Source organism: Ceratotherium simum, chromosome 5 (genome assembly GCF_057802395.1).
Source record: "Ceratotherium simum simum isolate JZ-2026a chromosome 5, ASM5780239v1, whole genome shotgun sequence".
NCBI classification, from domain to species: domain Eukaryota; kingdom Metazoa; phylum Chordata; class Mammalia; order Perissodactyla; family Rhinocerotidae; genus Ceratotherium; species Ceratotherium simum.
The window spans coordinates 41,207,920-41,225,999 of record NC_141904.1 but is presented as its reverse complement, the minus strand read 5'-3'; the positions used below and the strand labels follow the sequence as shown (position 1 = coordinate 41,225,999).

At 38.9% G+C, this 18,080-nt stretch overlaps 1 protein-coding gene across 1 annotated transcript in view; it reads right to left on the bottom strand.

Annotated features, from left to right (window-relative positions):
- Positions 1-18,080, bottom strand: part of DLEC1 (DLEC1 cilia and flagella associated protein) — a 72,628-nt gene that overhangs the window by 41,219 nt on the left and 13,329 nt on the right. Inside the window, exons 3-6 of the mRNA XM_014790604.2 lie at positions 17,480-17,590; positions 15,923-16,122; positions 15,480-15,700; positions 14,562-14,640 (exon numbers count right to left, since the gene is read on the bottom strand). Of these exons, the coding sequence (XP_014646090.2) occupies positions 14,562-14,640; positions 15,480-15,700; positions 15,923-16,122; positions 17,480-17,590 (611 nt within the window). The remainder of the gene's footprint in view (positions 1-14,561; positions 14,641-15,479; positions 15,701-15,922; positions 16,123-17,479; positions 17,591-18,080) is intronic.

Below are 18,080 nucleotides of genomic sequence, written 5' to 3'. Positions count from 1 at the left end.
GCCTGGAACTCACACAGTGCCAACCCCCACCAGCACTCAGCAGAGGGCCTAGCACAGAAGAGCAGCTCAATACATGTACACATCTTTTCCTTCTATTTTGTAAAATATTACACTGGAAGAAAAATGTGTAAATTATAACATGACAAAAGCCATGTTTCCATCATCCAGCTTAAGAAATAAAACATTAAAAATACAGATGCAGCCTTATCCCAGCCCCCCACCAGATAACAGCTACATAAATTTGAAGTACGTCTTCATACTTTTATTCATAGATATGCATTCCTAAATCAACATTTAAGTCCATTTTTGGCCAGCACAACATATTACACCAATCCATCTGTGAACCAGATCCAAATGTGGAGAGACCCATATTATGGTTTTAATTTTCATTTCTCTGTTACTAATTAGGATGAGCATCTTTTCCTATGTTTATTTGCTATTTGGGTTTTCTCTTGTGTGAGTTGTCTGTTTATATCCTTTTACCATTTTGCACTTTATCTTTTTCTTATTGATTCATAGGAGCTCTTTATATATTCTGGGTACTAATTTCTTTGTAAGTTATATGTTATAAACATCTCTAACTTTATAATTTGTATTGTCTTTTGATGTACAGTTTCTAAAATTTCAATATAAAATTTATCAACCTTTTATGGTTTATGCTTCAGTCTCAGGAAATCTTTCTAGATCTCCTACATTTTCTTCTTAAAATTTCGTTCTTTTCTTTGGGATATTTGCTGGAAAGTATTTTGTTTGGAATATGGAGTGAAGTAGGGATTAAATTATTTTCCATATGGCAAGGATACTAAACTCAGTTTTGTCTCCTTAGGTCTTCACATGTACATGAAAGAGCCCTAGCAACAGCATGTGCTGTTCCCTCAGTCAGACTGATGTTCTCTCAAACACAAAGCTAGTTGCAGCCCCTGCTGTCACTGCAGATCCAGGTGTTCACGGAAGCAGCTGCTCCTCATGTCCACTGAGGCATGCCTCAGAGAGCCTTGCTCCCAGCCACACAAAGCAAACCTCTGACCAACGAAAGGCAGGAGCCTGCAGTTTATATGGCTTCTTAGGGAACAGCCCATAAGAAGAAAAAATCAATTGCACTTAATGGTTGTCGGCTCAATATATATTCTCATATTGACTCTCCCTTCTTCCATCCCCTTTCCTCATTCCTCCCTAGAATTCTAAATGATGGCACATAATCTCACCACCTCAGACTCTGCTTTATGGGGAACTCAGGCTATGACAGTTGCCATCAGAGGGTCCTAAAACAGCAGACCCTGGACGAGATGCTGGAGCTGGCTTTCTCACCAGTCTGGCAGCAATAAGAACTCTAGCTGGCGGAAAGTAGGGTGTGATGACTCCTGGTATGCAGTGGCATTACAATTACTAAGGCTTTCACCCATGGTCAACTGAGGTGCGGTACAGGTGGAGGTCATGCGTTGAAATGTGGTACAGGTGGAGGTCAGGCGTGGAAACATGTGGTAGCTACGGTGGTTACAAGGCCTGGGGCAGCGATAATTATAAGGATTGTGGAGCGGGCTGGCTTTCCTTAGCAGCACTGGAAGCCCTGTAGGAAAAAATGACAGGCTCAGGGCAGCCAACTGCCAACTCAAGGCCCTGTGTGAAGACATTCCTTGCATTCCTGGGTTATACACAATTTGCTTCTGGTGTGTGTGTGTGCTTCTTCTTGCTCAATTTGGTTTGCTGTTTTTTACTTAGAATTTCTGCTCCTATGTTCTTTTGTCCTCAAATGTCTTTTTAAATTTACCAAAATACTGAAAGAAAACAAAATAGAAAGTATATGAAACACATAAACCCCTGGTTTACAAGGTCCAGGTCTCTATTGCTACCACAACTCTTCAGCCTCCAGCATTCACAGTCCGTGTCCCATTCTGCTCCTTGTCTCAGGACAGGGCAGCTTTCTCGCAGCTCTAAAAGGCTGGGGAGTGTGGGGTACCTCTGTTCTTAAGCAAGATCAGCTTAATGGTTTTCATTTGCATCGTTCCTTATCTGGCTTTGGTGTCAAGGTGACACTAGGCTCTGTCTTAGTCCATTCAGACTGCTCTACAAAATACCATAGACAGGGTGGCTTATGAACAACAGAAATTTATTTCTCACAGTTCCGGAGGCTGGAAGGTCCAAGATCAAGGTGCCAGCATGGTCGTGTTTTGGTGAGGGCACATTTCCTGATTCATAGCCGGTGCCTTCTTGCTACGTCCTCAAGTGGTATAAAGCCAGTAATCCCATTCGTGAAGGCTCCACTTCATCACCTAAGCGCCTCCCAAAGGCCCTACCTTCTAATACCATCATCGTTAAGGGTTAGGATTTCAACACATGAATTTGGGGGGGACACAAACATTCAGACCATAGTAGGCTCATTACCCAATAATGAGGGTTCATTCCTTCTTTTTCTAGTCTCTGAAAGAGTTTATATACAAGAGGGATTAGCTCTAATGTTTGGTGGTATACACTTGTATACCTGGGCCTGAGTATATTTTTATATAAAGTTGTTTTTTTTTTTAAGTTATTTTCTTCAAAGTTGGACAGCCACATAAAGAGTCAAAGAGTTCTACGAGGTTTTGAAAATAGAAATCCTGCCCTCTTCCCTGCACCCCACCCCTGCCATTTCCCATTCCTCCAAGGCAAACATGCTTTCCTCCTTGAGCTGATTATTTTGGAATTTACTTCCATGTCTCCAAATAGCATGTTTTTTTTTCTTTCAGTTTTAGGCATTAATTATGGATGGATGATATGGATATTCTCTCTTTCCTCTCCCATATCAAAGTCACCCTATGACACGCCCTTCCTATCCCCCATCTTCCCACTAAAAGTTATATCCTATTACTGGTTAGATCTGTAACTAATGTTTACATTATTGTTACTATGTAAACGCTATTCACAGCTGGGCATGAAGTAAACTATGATTCCTTTCTCTCCCTTATACAATTTCTGTTTTTCCTGGAGTTAATAATCAACTAATTATTTTGCTTGCTATGTACTTATGAATAATTTAATCCCTCTCCACTACCCTACAAATCTCTTCCCAAGGTGTCCAGATGTATCAGGGACTCTTATCAATGTTACCTCATAAATGAACCTCTCCTAGAGCCTTCTGACCTCTTCCAATCTGGGCTGGTTGCCTGCAACACCTCTTGCTAACTATCATCCAGGACAACCCCCGTAGCAGTTTTAAGACACGTCCACAAGTTCTTTGACACTGCTCCCATTGAGAGGTGAGGTCTATGTAGCTTCCCCTCAGATCTGGGCCAACCTTAGTGACTCACTTGTAACCTACAGCATGCAGAGGAAGCAGTGCTGTGTAACCTCCAAGGTGAGGTCATAAACAGTGATGCAACCTCCATCTTCCTTGCTAGAATATTCACTTAGAAGCTCTGATACTCACTTTTAGCTGCCATGTACATTCCGATTACCCTGAGGCGGCCATTCTACGAGGCAGTCCAGGCCACATGGAGAAGCCACGTGTAGGTGCTCCGGTAGACAGCTACCGACACCAAGCACTGACTACCATGTGAGTGAAAGTGCCTCAGATAATTCCAGCACCCAACTTTCAAGTCACCCCTAGGCATTGACTTTTACCAGCTTCAGCCTCAAACGTTGTGGAACAAGCCATTCCCATTGTGCCCTGTCTGAATTTCAAATCCAAAGAATCCGTAAGCATAATACAAGGGTTGTTTTAAGTTGCTAAGCTTTGGGGAAACTTGCTTTGCAGCAACAGTAACTAGAAAACCCTTCCACCATTAACCTGGGGATTTCCTTCCCCTCTTTCCTACTTTTCTTTCCCACATGCCATGCCTTCCTCTTCCTTGGTTTATGCACTTCTATGAGGGGAGCATGTTTCCTAGGAGTTTCCTGAGAAAGGGTGCATGGGACATCAATGTTTAAAGACTTTGCAAATTTGAAAATGTTTTTATCCTTATTAATCTTACAGTTTAGCTGGGTAAATAACTATTATGTACAGTCACATGCCCAATAGAGGCAAGGTGCATTTCCAAGGGACATCACTGGATACAATTCAATTTATATAATAGACTGTGCCAGATTCTATTTCTCTTTTTGAGAGGCTTGCTCTGGGGAAACCAGCTACTATGTTCTGAGGAAGCGAGGGGAGGGGAGGGGAGGGGAGGGGAGGGGAGGGGAGGGAGGGAACTAGCTGACGTGGAGAAACCTTAGGGAGAGGCCCACAGGGAGAGGAACTGAGGTCTGAGCTGAAAGCCAGCATCAACCACCAGACCTGTGAGTGAAGGAGACTTCAGACAGTTCTAGCCCCCAGTCTTCTGGCTGAGACCCTGGGCATTACAGAGCAGAGATAAATTGTCCTTGCTGTGTCCTATCTGATCAGCAAGCAAATGGCTGTTTTACACCACTAAGTCTTGGGGCAACTTGTTACATAGTTATAGTAACTGAAACACTGAATATGTTAAAAGACACAGCAATGAAAGTTGCCCTTAAAACCATGCCAGAAAACACCATTTCAAGTACTTTTTTTGTTTTTTCTATCAAGTGCTTTTAACCACAAACACTATTCCCAAGCTCCAGAACATAACACATCTGGGATATATGCCTCCCACCATATAAATACTTAGAATCCTGCAAGTGGACATCCAGTCACCATAGAGATCTGACCCTGAGGCTCACTAAAAAACCACTAGATGCAGAGACTTCCAGAAGAATTTTATTCCAAGATTCTTCAGATGACGGCAGGAGAAGGGAGCTATAAAGCATGGAATGGAAGGAGGCACTGTGGAATTAACTGTAATTAGAGGTACCAGTATGAAGTCGTGATTTTAAATATATATGTACCTGTGTATGGATATGAGTGCATATGGGTATACATACATATGCACATATATGGTTGGACCTATGAAACTGCTATTTTTCTCCAGCTCTGTCCATTGAAAGGACCTAGAAGTGATGATACCCTGGTAGCAAATGCAGATCTAGTGCTAAGATCTTGGTTTCTAAATACCATGCTCCACTAAAAGAAACCAGGCAATCTTAGAAACTGACTCCAGAACTGGGACAAATACAGTACAAGATGAACCTGAGGGCCGGCTCCGTGGCTTAGCGGTTAAGTGCGCGCGCTCTGATGCTGGCGGCCCGGGTTCGGATCCCGGGCGCGCCCCGGGGCACCGCTTCTCCGTCCAGCGCGAGGCTGAGTCCCACGTACAGCAACTAGAAGGATGTGAACCTATGACATGCAACTGTCTGCTGGGGCTTTGGGGGGAAAAAAGTGAATAAATTAAAAAAAAAAAAAAAAAAAAAAAAAAAAGATGAACCTGAAACATCTTATAATGCCAGAATGTAAGGAAGTGCTCAAAAAAATGCTAGGACATGTCAAAAGAACACAGGAGACAACCTGCAAGGCTCCCACTGGACAAATCTGGGATAATTTCAGAAGCAAAATGAATACTGACTTTAAATGAAATAAGTCATTTTAGGCTCGAGTAAATAACTTCATTACCTAGAATGAGTCTAAATAGATGTGCGTTTGAATATCAACCAACAGAATGAACTCTATACAACAGCTAATAGATTTTACAATACCCGGATACATATTTTGAAAAAGATGAAACAATCAATCAAGGGGAAAAAAACCAAGTACTTCACTAAAATTGACCAAACTGATCTTTCAGGTCTCCTGATTAGACCTACACTGACCAAAAAACTGGAAACAAAATAGGTTCCAAATGTTTCTTATAATATTTATCATTGCCCTCCTATATTTTGTTCTCTCTACTGTTTGATATTCGGGTGTTTAAATGTTGCTATATTCTGCCAATATCAAGTTAACATCCAATAATGATTCTGCATCAGAGACTAAAGCCCTTATGGTTAAATCCTCTCCTTTGGGAACTTTTGACCAAAATGGGGGGAGTTGAGAAATTTTCATCAGGGAAATAGTTCAGACCTGGACTAAGACAGAGATACTAACGGAGGACACTGGAAGATAGTCTTTCACATATATTCCACAATTAATTTTGCAAGGTTTTCTGGAAAATTCATTTTAAAAACCCTGGAATTGTTTTGATATCCTTATTCTGTCTGCTTAAGGACAGACTGCCCAACTGGCCTCTTTGCTGCCCCAAAAATATGCAAACAAGATTCACTGTTTCCAGACTACAATTTTTTTCTCTCTCCTCTCAGTTATAAATTGTTTTTGCCTTTGTTCACTGACAACAGTGTATTGACTATTACTCCACAAATGAGCATGCAGATAACTAATTCCTCTGAATTATTCTTTGACAACATCTCTCTATTAATGAGTCTTCCAATCCATGAATAAAGCATATTCAACAATGTGCTGGTAAATGTTTAACAACTGACTCTTGGGGGTGGGGGAGAGCCCTGATTTGATAGTGATTGCTGATGTCTGTGGTGTAAATACTCTCATTATGGTCGATTTCAAGACACCAATGTGACATCACTGAACACGGAGTTGGGAAGAGATGTGCAGTCAGCTCTCATGAGCTAATACGACCTGGCTCCAGCATACTACTGGGTATATCTATTCATCTATTCGGGTCTCCTTTAATTTCTTTTTTTTTTTTTTTTGTGAGGAAAATCGGCCCTGAGCTAACATCTGCCAATCCTCCTCTTTTTGGCTGAGGAAGACTGGCCATGGGCTAACATCCATGCCCATCTTCCTCCACTTTATATGGGACGCCGCCACAGCATGGCTTGCCAAGCAGTGCGTCAGTGCACGCCCGGGATCTGAACCGGCGAACCCCGGGCCACCGAAGCGGAGCGCGCGCACTTAACCGCTTGCGCCACTGGGCTGGACCCTCCTTTAATTTCTTTCAATTATATTTTTAGTTTTCTGCCAAAGTCTTGTATATATTTATTTAAATGTATTCCTAAATTTGATTTTTGTGTGTGTGTGTGTGAGGAGGATCGGCCCTGAGCTAACATCTGCCAATCTTCCTCTTTTTGCTGAGGAAGACTGGCCCTGGGCTAACATCCATGCCCTTCTTCCTCCACTTTATATGAGACACCGCCACAGCATGGCTTGACAAGGGGCACGTCGGTGCACGCCCGGGATCCGAACTGGCCCGGGCCACCGCAGCAGAGCGCGCGCACTTAACCGCTTGCGCCACCGGGCTGGCCCCCTAAATTTGATTTGTTTTTAATGCACTGTAAATAGTATCTTGTTTTAAATTCATTTTATAATAGTTTGCTCTGGTACATAGGAATAAAATTGGTTTTCGTATATTGACTTTACATCAAGACTTTTAATGAATTCACTTGTTAATTCCAATAATTTATCTGTAGATTCATTTGGATTTCTAGGTACACAATCACGTCATCTGTGAATAATAACAGTTTTATTTTTATTTTCGTAGATATCTTTTGTCAAATTATGAAAGTTTTATTCTATTCCTAGTTTGCTAAGAGTTTTTAAAAAATTACAATGAGATATTGAATTTTGTCTGCATCTATTGAAAGATTACTATAGGAGTTCTCTCCCTTATTGTGTTAATGTGGGAAGTTATATTGATTGCTTTGCAAAGGTTAAACTAATTTTGCATTGCTAGAGCAAACCAACTTGGTTGTGATGTTTATCATTTTTATGTAAAGCTGAATTCAGTCTGCTAATGTTTTGTTAGGAATTCTGTAGTTTTCTTCATGACAAAGTTTAGCCTTTCTTATAATAATTCTTTTCAGGTTTTGGTATCAAGATTACACTTGTTTCATAAAACAACTTGGGTTGTGTTTCCTTTTTTCCATTCTCTGTAAGCGTTTGTAAAAGATGTTGCATTTCTTCCTTATATTAGAAAGAATTCACTGGTGAAGCCATCAGGGCCAGAATTTTTATTTGTGGGAAGGTTTCTTTGTTGTTGTTTATTTAAACAGCTATATGGAGATATAATTCACATGCCAAACCATTCACCCATTTAAAGTGTTTAATACAATGGTTTTAGTATATTCACAGAGTTGTGCAACCATCACCATAATTTAATTTTAGAACACTATGAGAAGGTTTTAAATTACAGATTCAATGTCATAATATAGGACTGTCCAGATGTTTTATTTCTTCTTGTGTCTGTTTTGTAAACTGTATTTTCCTGAAAATTTGTCTATTTCATCTACATTTTCAAATTTCTAGGCATAAAGTTTTACATAAACCTCTTATCTTTCTAATGTCTATTGGATCTATAATGATGTCTTCTTTTTCCCTGATATTGGTAAATTTGTACTTTCTTTTCTTTTTGATCAGTTTTGCTAGGGATTTATCAATTTTATTAATCTCTTCAGAGAATTAACTTTTGGCTTGGCTGATCCTATTGCATATTTGTTTTCTATTTCATTAAAATTTGTCCTTGTTTATTTTTTTTAATTTTTTTCCCCCAAAGCCCTAGTAGATAGTTGTATATCATAGATGCACATCCTTCTAGTTGCTGTACGTGGGACGCGGCCTCAGCATGGCCAGAGAAGCGGTGCATCGGTGCGCGCCCAGGATCCGAACCCAGGTGCACGCCCAGGATCCAAACCCGGGTGGCCAGCAGCAGAGCGCGCGCACTTAACTGCTAAGCCATGGGGCCGGCCCTGTCCTTGTTTTCATTATTTCCTTCCTTCTGCTTTCTTTGGGCTTAATTTGCTATTCTTTTCTAATTTTTGAGATGTATATCTAGATAACTAATTTTCAAACTATTTCTTTTCTAACATGTGAATATAAGTCTATACATTTTCCTCTAAGCATGGCTTTAGCTGCATCCCACAAACTTTGATGTACCATTTAAAAATGACCATTCATTATTTTCTAATTTTCATTATGACTTCTTGGAAGCATGGGTTTAGTAATGAGTTGCTTAAATTCCATATTTGAAGAGTTTCTAGTTATATTCTTGTTATTAGTTTCTATATTAAGTCCACTGGCTTCAAATTCTGTATGTTTTTAGTCCTTTGAAATTTTTTAATAATTGCTTTATGACCCAGCACTTAGACAATTTTGGTAAATGTTTCATGTGCACTTTTAAAAGAAAATGTATATTGCAATTGCTGGATATAGTGTTATATATAACTCAGTTAGATAGTTTGTTAATTATACTGTTCAATTCTTCTATTTCCTTACTGATTTTTTTGTCTATCTGCTCTTTAAGTTTTTTTGAGGAAAAAATGTTAAAATCTCCTACATGTTTGTTATTGTATCTGTTTTTCTTTTAGTCTTGTAAAATTTTGAAGCTAAATCATTAGTGTATATAGATTTTAAATAGTACCTTTTGGATAGATTTTGTTTTAACCTTTGATCAGTGTGAAATGTCCTTTTTCTTTCTTTCTTTCTACTAATGCTTCTTGCCGTAGAGTCTACTTGCCCTGAAACTAGTGTAGCCATACCAGTTTTCTTTTGCTTAAGTTTGTCTGATATATCTTTTCCCATCCTTATATTTTCAATCTTTTTGAGGTTATGTCATATAAGCAGTGTTTAGTTGGTTTTTGTTTTTTTACCCAGGCTGATGATCCTTCTCTTTTAATTGGAGCACTTATTCCATTTACATGTCATGTAATTACTGATAAATCTGGGTTTAAATCTACCATCTTTTTATTTTCTATTTGTACTACCAGTCATGTTCCTTTTTCTCTTTCTTGCCTGCCATTAGATTAATCAAGTATTTTTTGAACATTTCCCCCTCGAATAGCCTGTCACTTTTATATTATTTTACTATTCAAATAATGATTAGCCCAGAGGTTACAACAAGCATCCCTGAATTATTAAAGTTTTCATATAAATTAGCACCTATACACTTCCAAGATGATCCAAGGATCTTAGAATACTTTAAATCCACTTACCCTCCCACTTATGGGGTACCGTTGTCATGCCTTTAATTCTACATATATTTTAAATAGCACATATTATTATTATAACAACTACAGTATTATGGTTACTTTATATTTAATATTAATTTACATTTCTCCACAAACGTACCCCTACTGTTGCTTTTCACTCCTTCTATCATTTTCTGAAGAATTCCTTTGGTGCAGGTCTTCTGGTGATGAATTATTATTATCTGGTAATGAATTACCAGTTTTTGTTTGTTGAGAATGTCTTCATTTTTGAAGAGCATTTTCACTAGGTTTAGAATTCTAGATTGAAAGTTATTTTCTTTCATCACTTTGAAGCTTTCATTCTAATATTTTCTAGCTTATTTTATTTCTGTTGGAAGATGGAGGGTCTTTTTTCTCTAAATGCTTTAAGGTTTTTTTCCCCTTTTGGTTGAGCAGAATTTTACTATCATGTGCCTAGGTATGGTTTTCTTTTGTTTCATTCTGCTTAGGGTTGTTAGTGCTTACTCTGTGGCTTGACATCTTCATTACTTGTAGATCAGTCTCATCCATTATTTCTTCCAATACTGCTTCTGTCCCATTCTCTCTCTCTCTCCTCTCTTTCCGGGACTTCAATTACACAATAGACCTATTTACTATGTCCCACATTTTAAAATGCTATCTTCTGTATTTTTTCATCTTTTTTATTCTGGATCATTTCTACTGACCTATCTGCAAGCCTTCTCTTCATCTGTCTAATTTGCTATTAAGCCCTTCTAGTGAGTACTTAGTTTCAGTCCTAGAATTTTCATTTTTTTGTAGATTCCTGTTCTTTCAGGTTATCTAGTTACAATATTACCATAACTGGACGTCTCCCCAATACACATATATTTTTAATGCTTTATTTTGAGATATTAGACTTATGAGAGTTACAAAAATAATCCAGAGAGTTCCCATCTACTCTTCACCCAGCTTCTCCTTATGTTAACATCTTACACAACAATAGAAAAATGATCAAAACTGAGAAATTAAGCTTGGTACAATATATTAAATAACCCACAAATTTATGTGGACTTTTCCAGTTTGTCCACTAACATCCTTTTTCTGTTCCTGGATCCAATCTAGGATCTGAAGTTGCATTAGGTTGTCATGTCTTCCTAGTCTCCTCCAACCTGTGAAAGTTCCTCAATCTTTTCTTGTTGTCCATGACCTTGAGGCTTTTAAAGAGTACTGGCCAGTTATTTTGTAGAATGCCCTTCTAGAATGTCCTTCAGTTTGGGTTTGTCCGAAGTTTACTCATGATTAGATTGAGGTTATGCAATATTTGCAAGAATACCACAAAAGCGATGTGCCCTTCTCAGCATGTCATATCGGGGGTATATGCTATTGATGTGTCATCTTAGTGGTGAACATCACAGCTGAACATAACCTTAATCACCTGGTTAAAGTGGTGTCTGCCAGGATTCTCCCCCTTAGAGTTACTATTTTTCCTTTGTAATTACTAAATATTTGGGGAGAGACTATGCAATTATCTGTTTCTGCTTAAACTTTTACCCACTAATTTTAGCATCTATTGGTATATCTTACCTGCAGGCTTGATTAGTGTGATATCTAACAATGATCTTTTATTTCTCTCATTCTTTCTATATTATTAATTAGAATTCTTCTGTAACAAAGAGTTGTCGCTTCTTCCCCATCTATTTATTTATTCAGATATTTACTCATATCCCTATGGACTCATGGATATTTATTTTATTCTTTGGGTTATAATCTAATACCATTATTATTTATTTCGTTGCTTGAGTTGTTCCAACTTTGGCTACTGGGAGTTGTGTCCTTTTGACACGCTCTTCCTCATCTCTCTCTCTCTTTTTCAGCACTTCCTTACCTTCCGGCACCACAAGATGCTCTAGTTCATCTTTTATTCTCCCTCCTTCAACTCTGGAATCAACTAGTTTTCCAAGGAGACCTGGTTCCTTTTATTGGAGAACGGTACTTAGAAACCAAGATCTGCTACTAGAATATCACTATTTCCATCACTCTCAGTGGATACAACAAGGAAATATACGCAAGTGTACTAACCTACACATTCACATACATCTATATTTATTCTTGTATCTATCCATCTGTATAAATATGTGTAACACACATATACACACATATTTTTAAATCATGAATCCATATTTATACCTCCAACTATAATCTAGCACCATGAATTTCATTCTAGCATTCCCCCTTTCTTTATTGTAACTTCTTTCTACAACAGTGAAAAACCTAATTCTCATTCATATATTTTTTAAATGTAAAATGTTTCATCAATATCAATACAAGTTTATGAAAAAAATGATACCCATAAGTCCTTCCCTAAAATTATGTATGATTCTCTGTGCACTATGAGTAGCTTCTTCCAGCAATATGTACTCAATTTTACAAAGTCATAATCATTATGTTGTACTTTGTATAATTTTACCATTATTTTACACATACTTCCCCATATATATTTTAACATTTCTCATGTTTAGCAACTTTCTAAAAGAATAAATGCTGTACTAATCCATTTGCGAGCTATTATTTACCAACTTATCAAAACCCCTTGGGAAGTCATATATACACACACACATATATGTGTATACACACACACTATATATATATATATATATATATATATATATATATATATATATATATAGTGTGTGTGTGTGTGTGTGTGTGTGTGTGTGAAACAGGGCACCTTTCATTTGTTCTTGATTTACCTTATCAGGATAGGCAAGGGTGAGAGGCAGACCCATAATCAAGTATTCATATAATTCAGTCAGCACATATTTCCTGAGGGCCTACAATATGCTGGATACTAAAATGATAACACAAACCTAGAAATAATTCTTGCTCTTGGGCTTACAGTCTAGTGGGAAAGATAAATATAAAATTGTGCCACAAAAGAGCAAACGGTACAAAAAGAGCCTGCCTCAGGACATTTAATCCAGTCAGGAAAAAAAATCAGGGTGATTTTCCAGAGAAGTGACAACTAAGCAAGAGGAAAGGGATGAGCAGCAGACAAGTAGGCAAAGATGGGCGGGAAGATTGTTCCATGCAGGCTGTGTTCGCCTCATCTGCAGGCTTTCACAGCTGGCACCTCCCAGTCCTGCTTATACATATCTTTATATGTCCCTGGGCAGCTCTCCCTTTGCCCCATTCCACTCCCCGACTGAAATTATTTTAGCTCCCTTTCTCTGAGTCCTTGCCAACTTCTCCAACTGTCTTTGAAATGTGATAGCCAGACACAGAAGTCCACAAGAGAATACATAACTGTTAAGTTCAAGAAGGAAACAAAATGCTTTCTTTAACATTTAGCACATAGGACTGACATATTTGTCTGCCTTTGCCATGGGTGGTTGAGAGTTCCTAAGGAATTATGGATTGGCAAGTGCTCTTTAAACTGTAAAGTACAATCCACATGTGTGTGAAGGGATTGTCATCATTAGGCCTAGTTGTCTTTGCACCTGGTGAGCAGAGTTGGGAACTGCTTAGCTTGATCTTGATCTGATTCCCCTGGATGGTAGGAGGCTAGAATTAAGGAGGCTTGGAAAAAAAAATGGAGCAAGTCTCTACATACTGTTCTCGGAGGAATCACCAGATATACTGTTAAGTGAAACAAGCGAGGCGCAGAGGACAGTAAGAAGAAGAGGGGGTTCAAATATATCTACATATACTCCCACGAGTCCAGAAAGAAACAATGGAAGAACCCAAACTAATAGAAATAGTTATCTGTAGGGTAAGGAGAGAACAAGGAAGAGGGGAAAGAGTAGAAGTTAGAGGGAAAGTTTTTTTAAAAAATCACAGCTAATAAATGCAGAAGGAGTAATTGAATTAGAAATCACCATTTTGTAACCCCTAATTAAAAAAATAAGTGGATCTAGGCAACAATCATCTAAGGCTACTAAAACCATTAAATAAAAGGTTGATCAGAATTTTATAAATGATGAGTGAGGCTCACAACACTTGAAGCCATTCATCTGATGATGGGAAAAGCAGACATCATGCTCCTTCTGATGGGAGGCAAGGAGAAATACACAGCACCACCAAAGAAGTATTCTTGCCAAAAGAAGAAAAAAAATTGAACATGAATCTAATCAAACATCTATATCTAACTACAAGTTTATAGAAAACTTGTTATAAAGGAACATGTTTAATGTCACCACAATAATGCAATTAGCCAAATCCAGGATGTAAGAGAGAGCAGTTTCCTCGCCAAATAAATGGCATTTTTAAACAGCAGGGAGTGGAGGAAGAATTATTATGAATTAAAGGAGAAATAAGAGCTATTTTAACCAAATGCAATGTTTGAATTCTGATTCAAAGAAACCAATTGTAAATTGACTCTTTTTTTTAACAAATGGAAGAAAATTGGATGTGGATGGATATTAGTTGATATTAAGGAATCAGTTAATATTTCTGGGTGTGATATGGTTATTTTCAAAAGTCCTTATCTGTTAGAGATACTTACTAAAGTGTAAAGTGAAGAATGACATGACGTCTAGGCTTTTCCTTAAAATACCCCAGTGTATGCACGGCACATAGACACATACACGGAGAAGTTGTGGGGGTAACAGACGAAACTAGATTTGCAGAATGTAGATAACTATTGAAGCTCAGTGATGGGCACACAAGGGTTCATTATAGTCTTGTCTCTAGTTTTATGTATGGTTTTAAAATTCCATAATAAAGTTTTTTTTTTAAAGGAAGCTGATGAGGCAGGATCTGTGAAGAAACAAGATTTTTACCTCATAAACTGGTCCAATTTCATAATCTGTGAAAAACCCGATTGATGGCTTAGCTAGAAATACTGGCGCATCAGCACAACTGTGGGAAGGGGAGGGGGAGAAAGGCTGTTAATGTCATCCATGTGATGAGATATTACATAGCCACTGATTCATGTAAAATAAACACATCTAAGCTCAAGATATTCGCAATTTGTCATTTGTTTGGTTTTGTTGTTGTTGTCAAGCAGGTCACAAAATAATTTTATAGCATGAGCGAATCTTTGTCAAGATACTGTATGTGCCGCATATTTCATTTCAATATGCATAGGGAAAACTCTGGAAGCTTAAACACCAATATGTTAACTGGGTTTTTAATACAGGTGCTGTTTTTCTTTGCAAATATTAGTCTTTTCTAATTTTTCTTAATAAAAATATATTATTTGTCTAATAAAGAAATGTAAAGTTTTAAGTCCATTGAAACTATGAACCTATGAAGCAACTCTTTCCCTTCATAAGGACAATTACTGAAATATAGCCAGAGGCACTCTCTTAAAGAAAAATCACAATTTCTACTAATTATTTGTAATTAATCAAATTTTAAACATTTTTATGTTTAAGTTCATATTCCAAGACACATGAATCCAACGAGAGGAGCACATGGCTATAGCGATTCCTCCCGTTTGACCCAGACTGTTAAGATGTAAACAAAGGGCCAACACTAACCCCTATTCCTCAAGACCCTGGCAGGTCAGGAAAGCACAAACCCAGGACTCTGGGAAATGTCCACAGGCCAGTCCCAAAGCCCTGCTCTGTCCTGATACTGACACCCCACCCCCCAAAAGTCTAGGATCCTCCATAAGTCAGACCAGACCCAGGACCTTCTGGGTTATACTCTAAAGGGTCAGATTTTATGAGAATATAAGTCAGAGAAAGACACACCTCTGTTCCAGCTCTCCACTCGGGAATTCCCTTTTCAGTGCTGGCTTCATGGGAGGAAACAGAAGAGACTTGCCTCCATGCGGAGTGTTAGGAGGGAAAAACCGAGGGTTTTTTAGGAAGCGGTTACGACTCTCTATTCTGGCAAGCAGAAGCCGCTCCAGTTCTCTCTGTGGCACACGTAAGTGGTTCATCCAGTTTTTATTCTTCGGTGGACCTGCTTTCTTTGAAACACAAAAAAGTAGAGAGTCAACGACAGGCAGAGGGACTGTGTGTGTTGACATCTTGGCCAACAGCATAACCCACAGACGGCCAATGCAAACTCTCCTCTCTATTTTGCTGTGAATTCATCACAATTTCTTGCATCATCTGGAACTCCTTCCCCCTCATCATCTGCCTGTCTTCACTGCCCACACACACCACTGCGCACAGGCTTCAACACTAACCTTGACAGTTTCTTTGGTCTTGTGTTTGGCCTTTAAAGATGAGTCCCATGTCAGGCTGTCCATAGTATAGTCTAACTCATCTTCAAATTTAGTGATTCTCTTCCTGCATGGAGCTTCAAGCTTCTTGGTCAGCTCTTTCTTTGAGATGGAACGTTTCTCACAACTAAATGTCAGTTTTGAATACCCAGGGACGAAGATGCCTACGGCACCAAGGAAACAAATTAAATTACCCTTCGAAGGTGAGGAGGTGGACGTTTCTCATATGACTAAATAAAACCACCAAAGCTACAGTTAGCTTGATATTTTTTCCTAAACTGTCATATTTACTACACCAGATGTAATTGCTCTTCAGGCATACAAATTACTCCTGGAACTTATTCTATGTACTCGAGACTTAGGACTAGAGTGTTTGTTCAGTTGTTGAACACGGTCAAAGAAAGTGAGTAGACCATTGTCACACACATGCATATACTCACATCCCATATGTGAACATGCTTTTTAAAAAGCTCACACAAGGAATCAAAGTTTTTATTAGCTTTTTATATCTATAAGACCATCCCCAAAAGGTTAAATGAGAACATTCATTGCTAGCAAGAATGCAATGAAACTGGTACCACCACACATTTCTTAGCACAATGCCTGGTAAATCCTCAATACACGGTAACTCCATCCTTATTTATCTGCGTAAAACAATGAGTTTCCAACTAACTAAAATACTAAGCAACTTAGTGTCCCATGACACTTGATTCTGCTACCTCTTTCTGGCCTAACTTCTTGATGTGGCTTGGGCTGTCAGGGGAACTCTTTCCTCTTCAGCACCCTCAGTTCTCTGGATCCCAATTCTTCCACTCCAAACACCTTTTCAGCTCCAAAGCCCTAGAGATCATCAAAGAGTCCCACCAATGGGGGCTGCTGGCAAGCTTGTCTTCCAAGCCTGGCACCACTAGGCCATCCTGAAGTTTGGCCACAGGACCCACACAGTGACTTCTCCTCATCCACACAGTGACTCTTCCAAAAATCTAACGCCCTGCTTAAGCCCACAACCTAGCCTTCCACCAACTCATTCTCAGAAGATCTTGCCTCCCATATGACAAGAAACTGGCCCAATATCACACACACATACACATCCTTCCCTGCCTCCCTACCCAACCTTCAAAAGTTGTGCTTTTCCTGTATGGGGTACGGGAAAACCCCTAGGTCCATGTCTGACTCCATCAGGAACTTGCTCCCTTGCTTATTGATGTCTTCAGACCCTCCCTCTCTTGGTTCATTCAACTACATTTCTAGACATTTTCATATCTCTTGGCAGTGAGCAGCTGACAAGAACATCATATTCCACGTTGAGGAGTTGAGACTTTTGTCTTGTAGTGTTAGGGAACTAGTAAGGAAGTGGCATATTCAGATTTGACCCTCCCAATAGTCACTATCAAAATTAAAGAAAAGGGGGGAAAAATCTGTGAACAAGGAAATGGCAGCAAAGGTGGCTGATGTGGTCTTGCTACTAAAGAACTTCTCTGCAATGATATCAGAGGCTCTAAGAATGTACAGAAGCATTACCTTTAGGTGCAGAGCAAAATGGCACTGTATCGCTGTAGTAATCGTCTGGGCAGATCAAATGATGTTTCTGCAGCAACTCATTGTCCACACACCATCTGAAGATAGTCTTCACTACATAAAAGGGAATGAGGACAAAGGTGTTTCAAGCCAGGTTGACATTGAAGAATCTGCACCCAAACTTTTTCATCCTCCAAGCCTAAACCATCTAACAAAATTCTCTCTCAGAACCCTGTGGTAATTGTGAGATTTAAGAAACTAATCAGCAAGTGTTTACCAGCCACTTAAAAGAAGCCAATCTTTGGACAAGGCTGTGTTGTAGTATTATTTGAACTAAAATATTGTCACTTGAGGAGAGGTCTATAACATTATAGAGTTAAGAGAAGTCTGGTAGATTGAATAAACGGCCCCAAATCTTCACCCTTCTCTGTAGCATGCCCTTTGCCACGTGACTTTGCAGTTCCTGCTATGACAATCTCAGAGAACTTCTTCACCCTTGACTGGCCAATGAAATGTTGGCAGGAGTGTGAAATATGCTTGCGCAGCTGAGCTTTCCCTCTTGTGCCCTTGCCATCATCATGAGAAGAGCTTCCCTGCCCCTGAG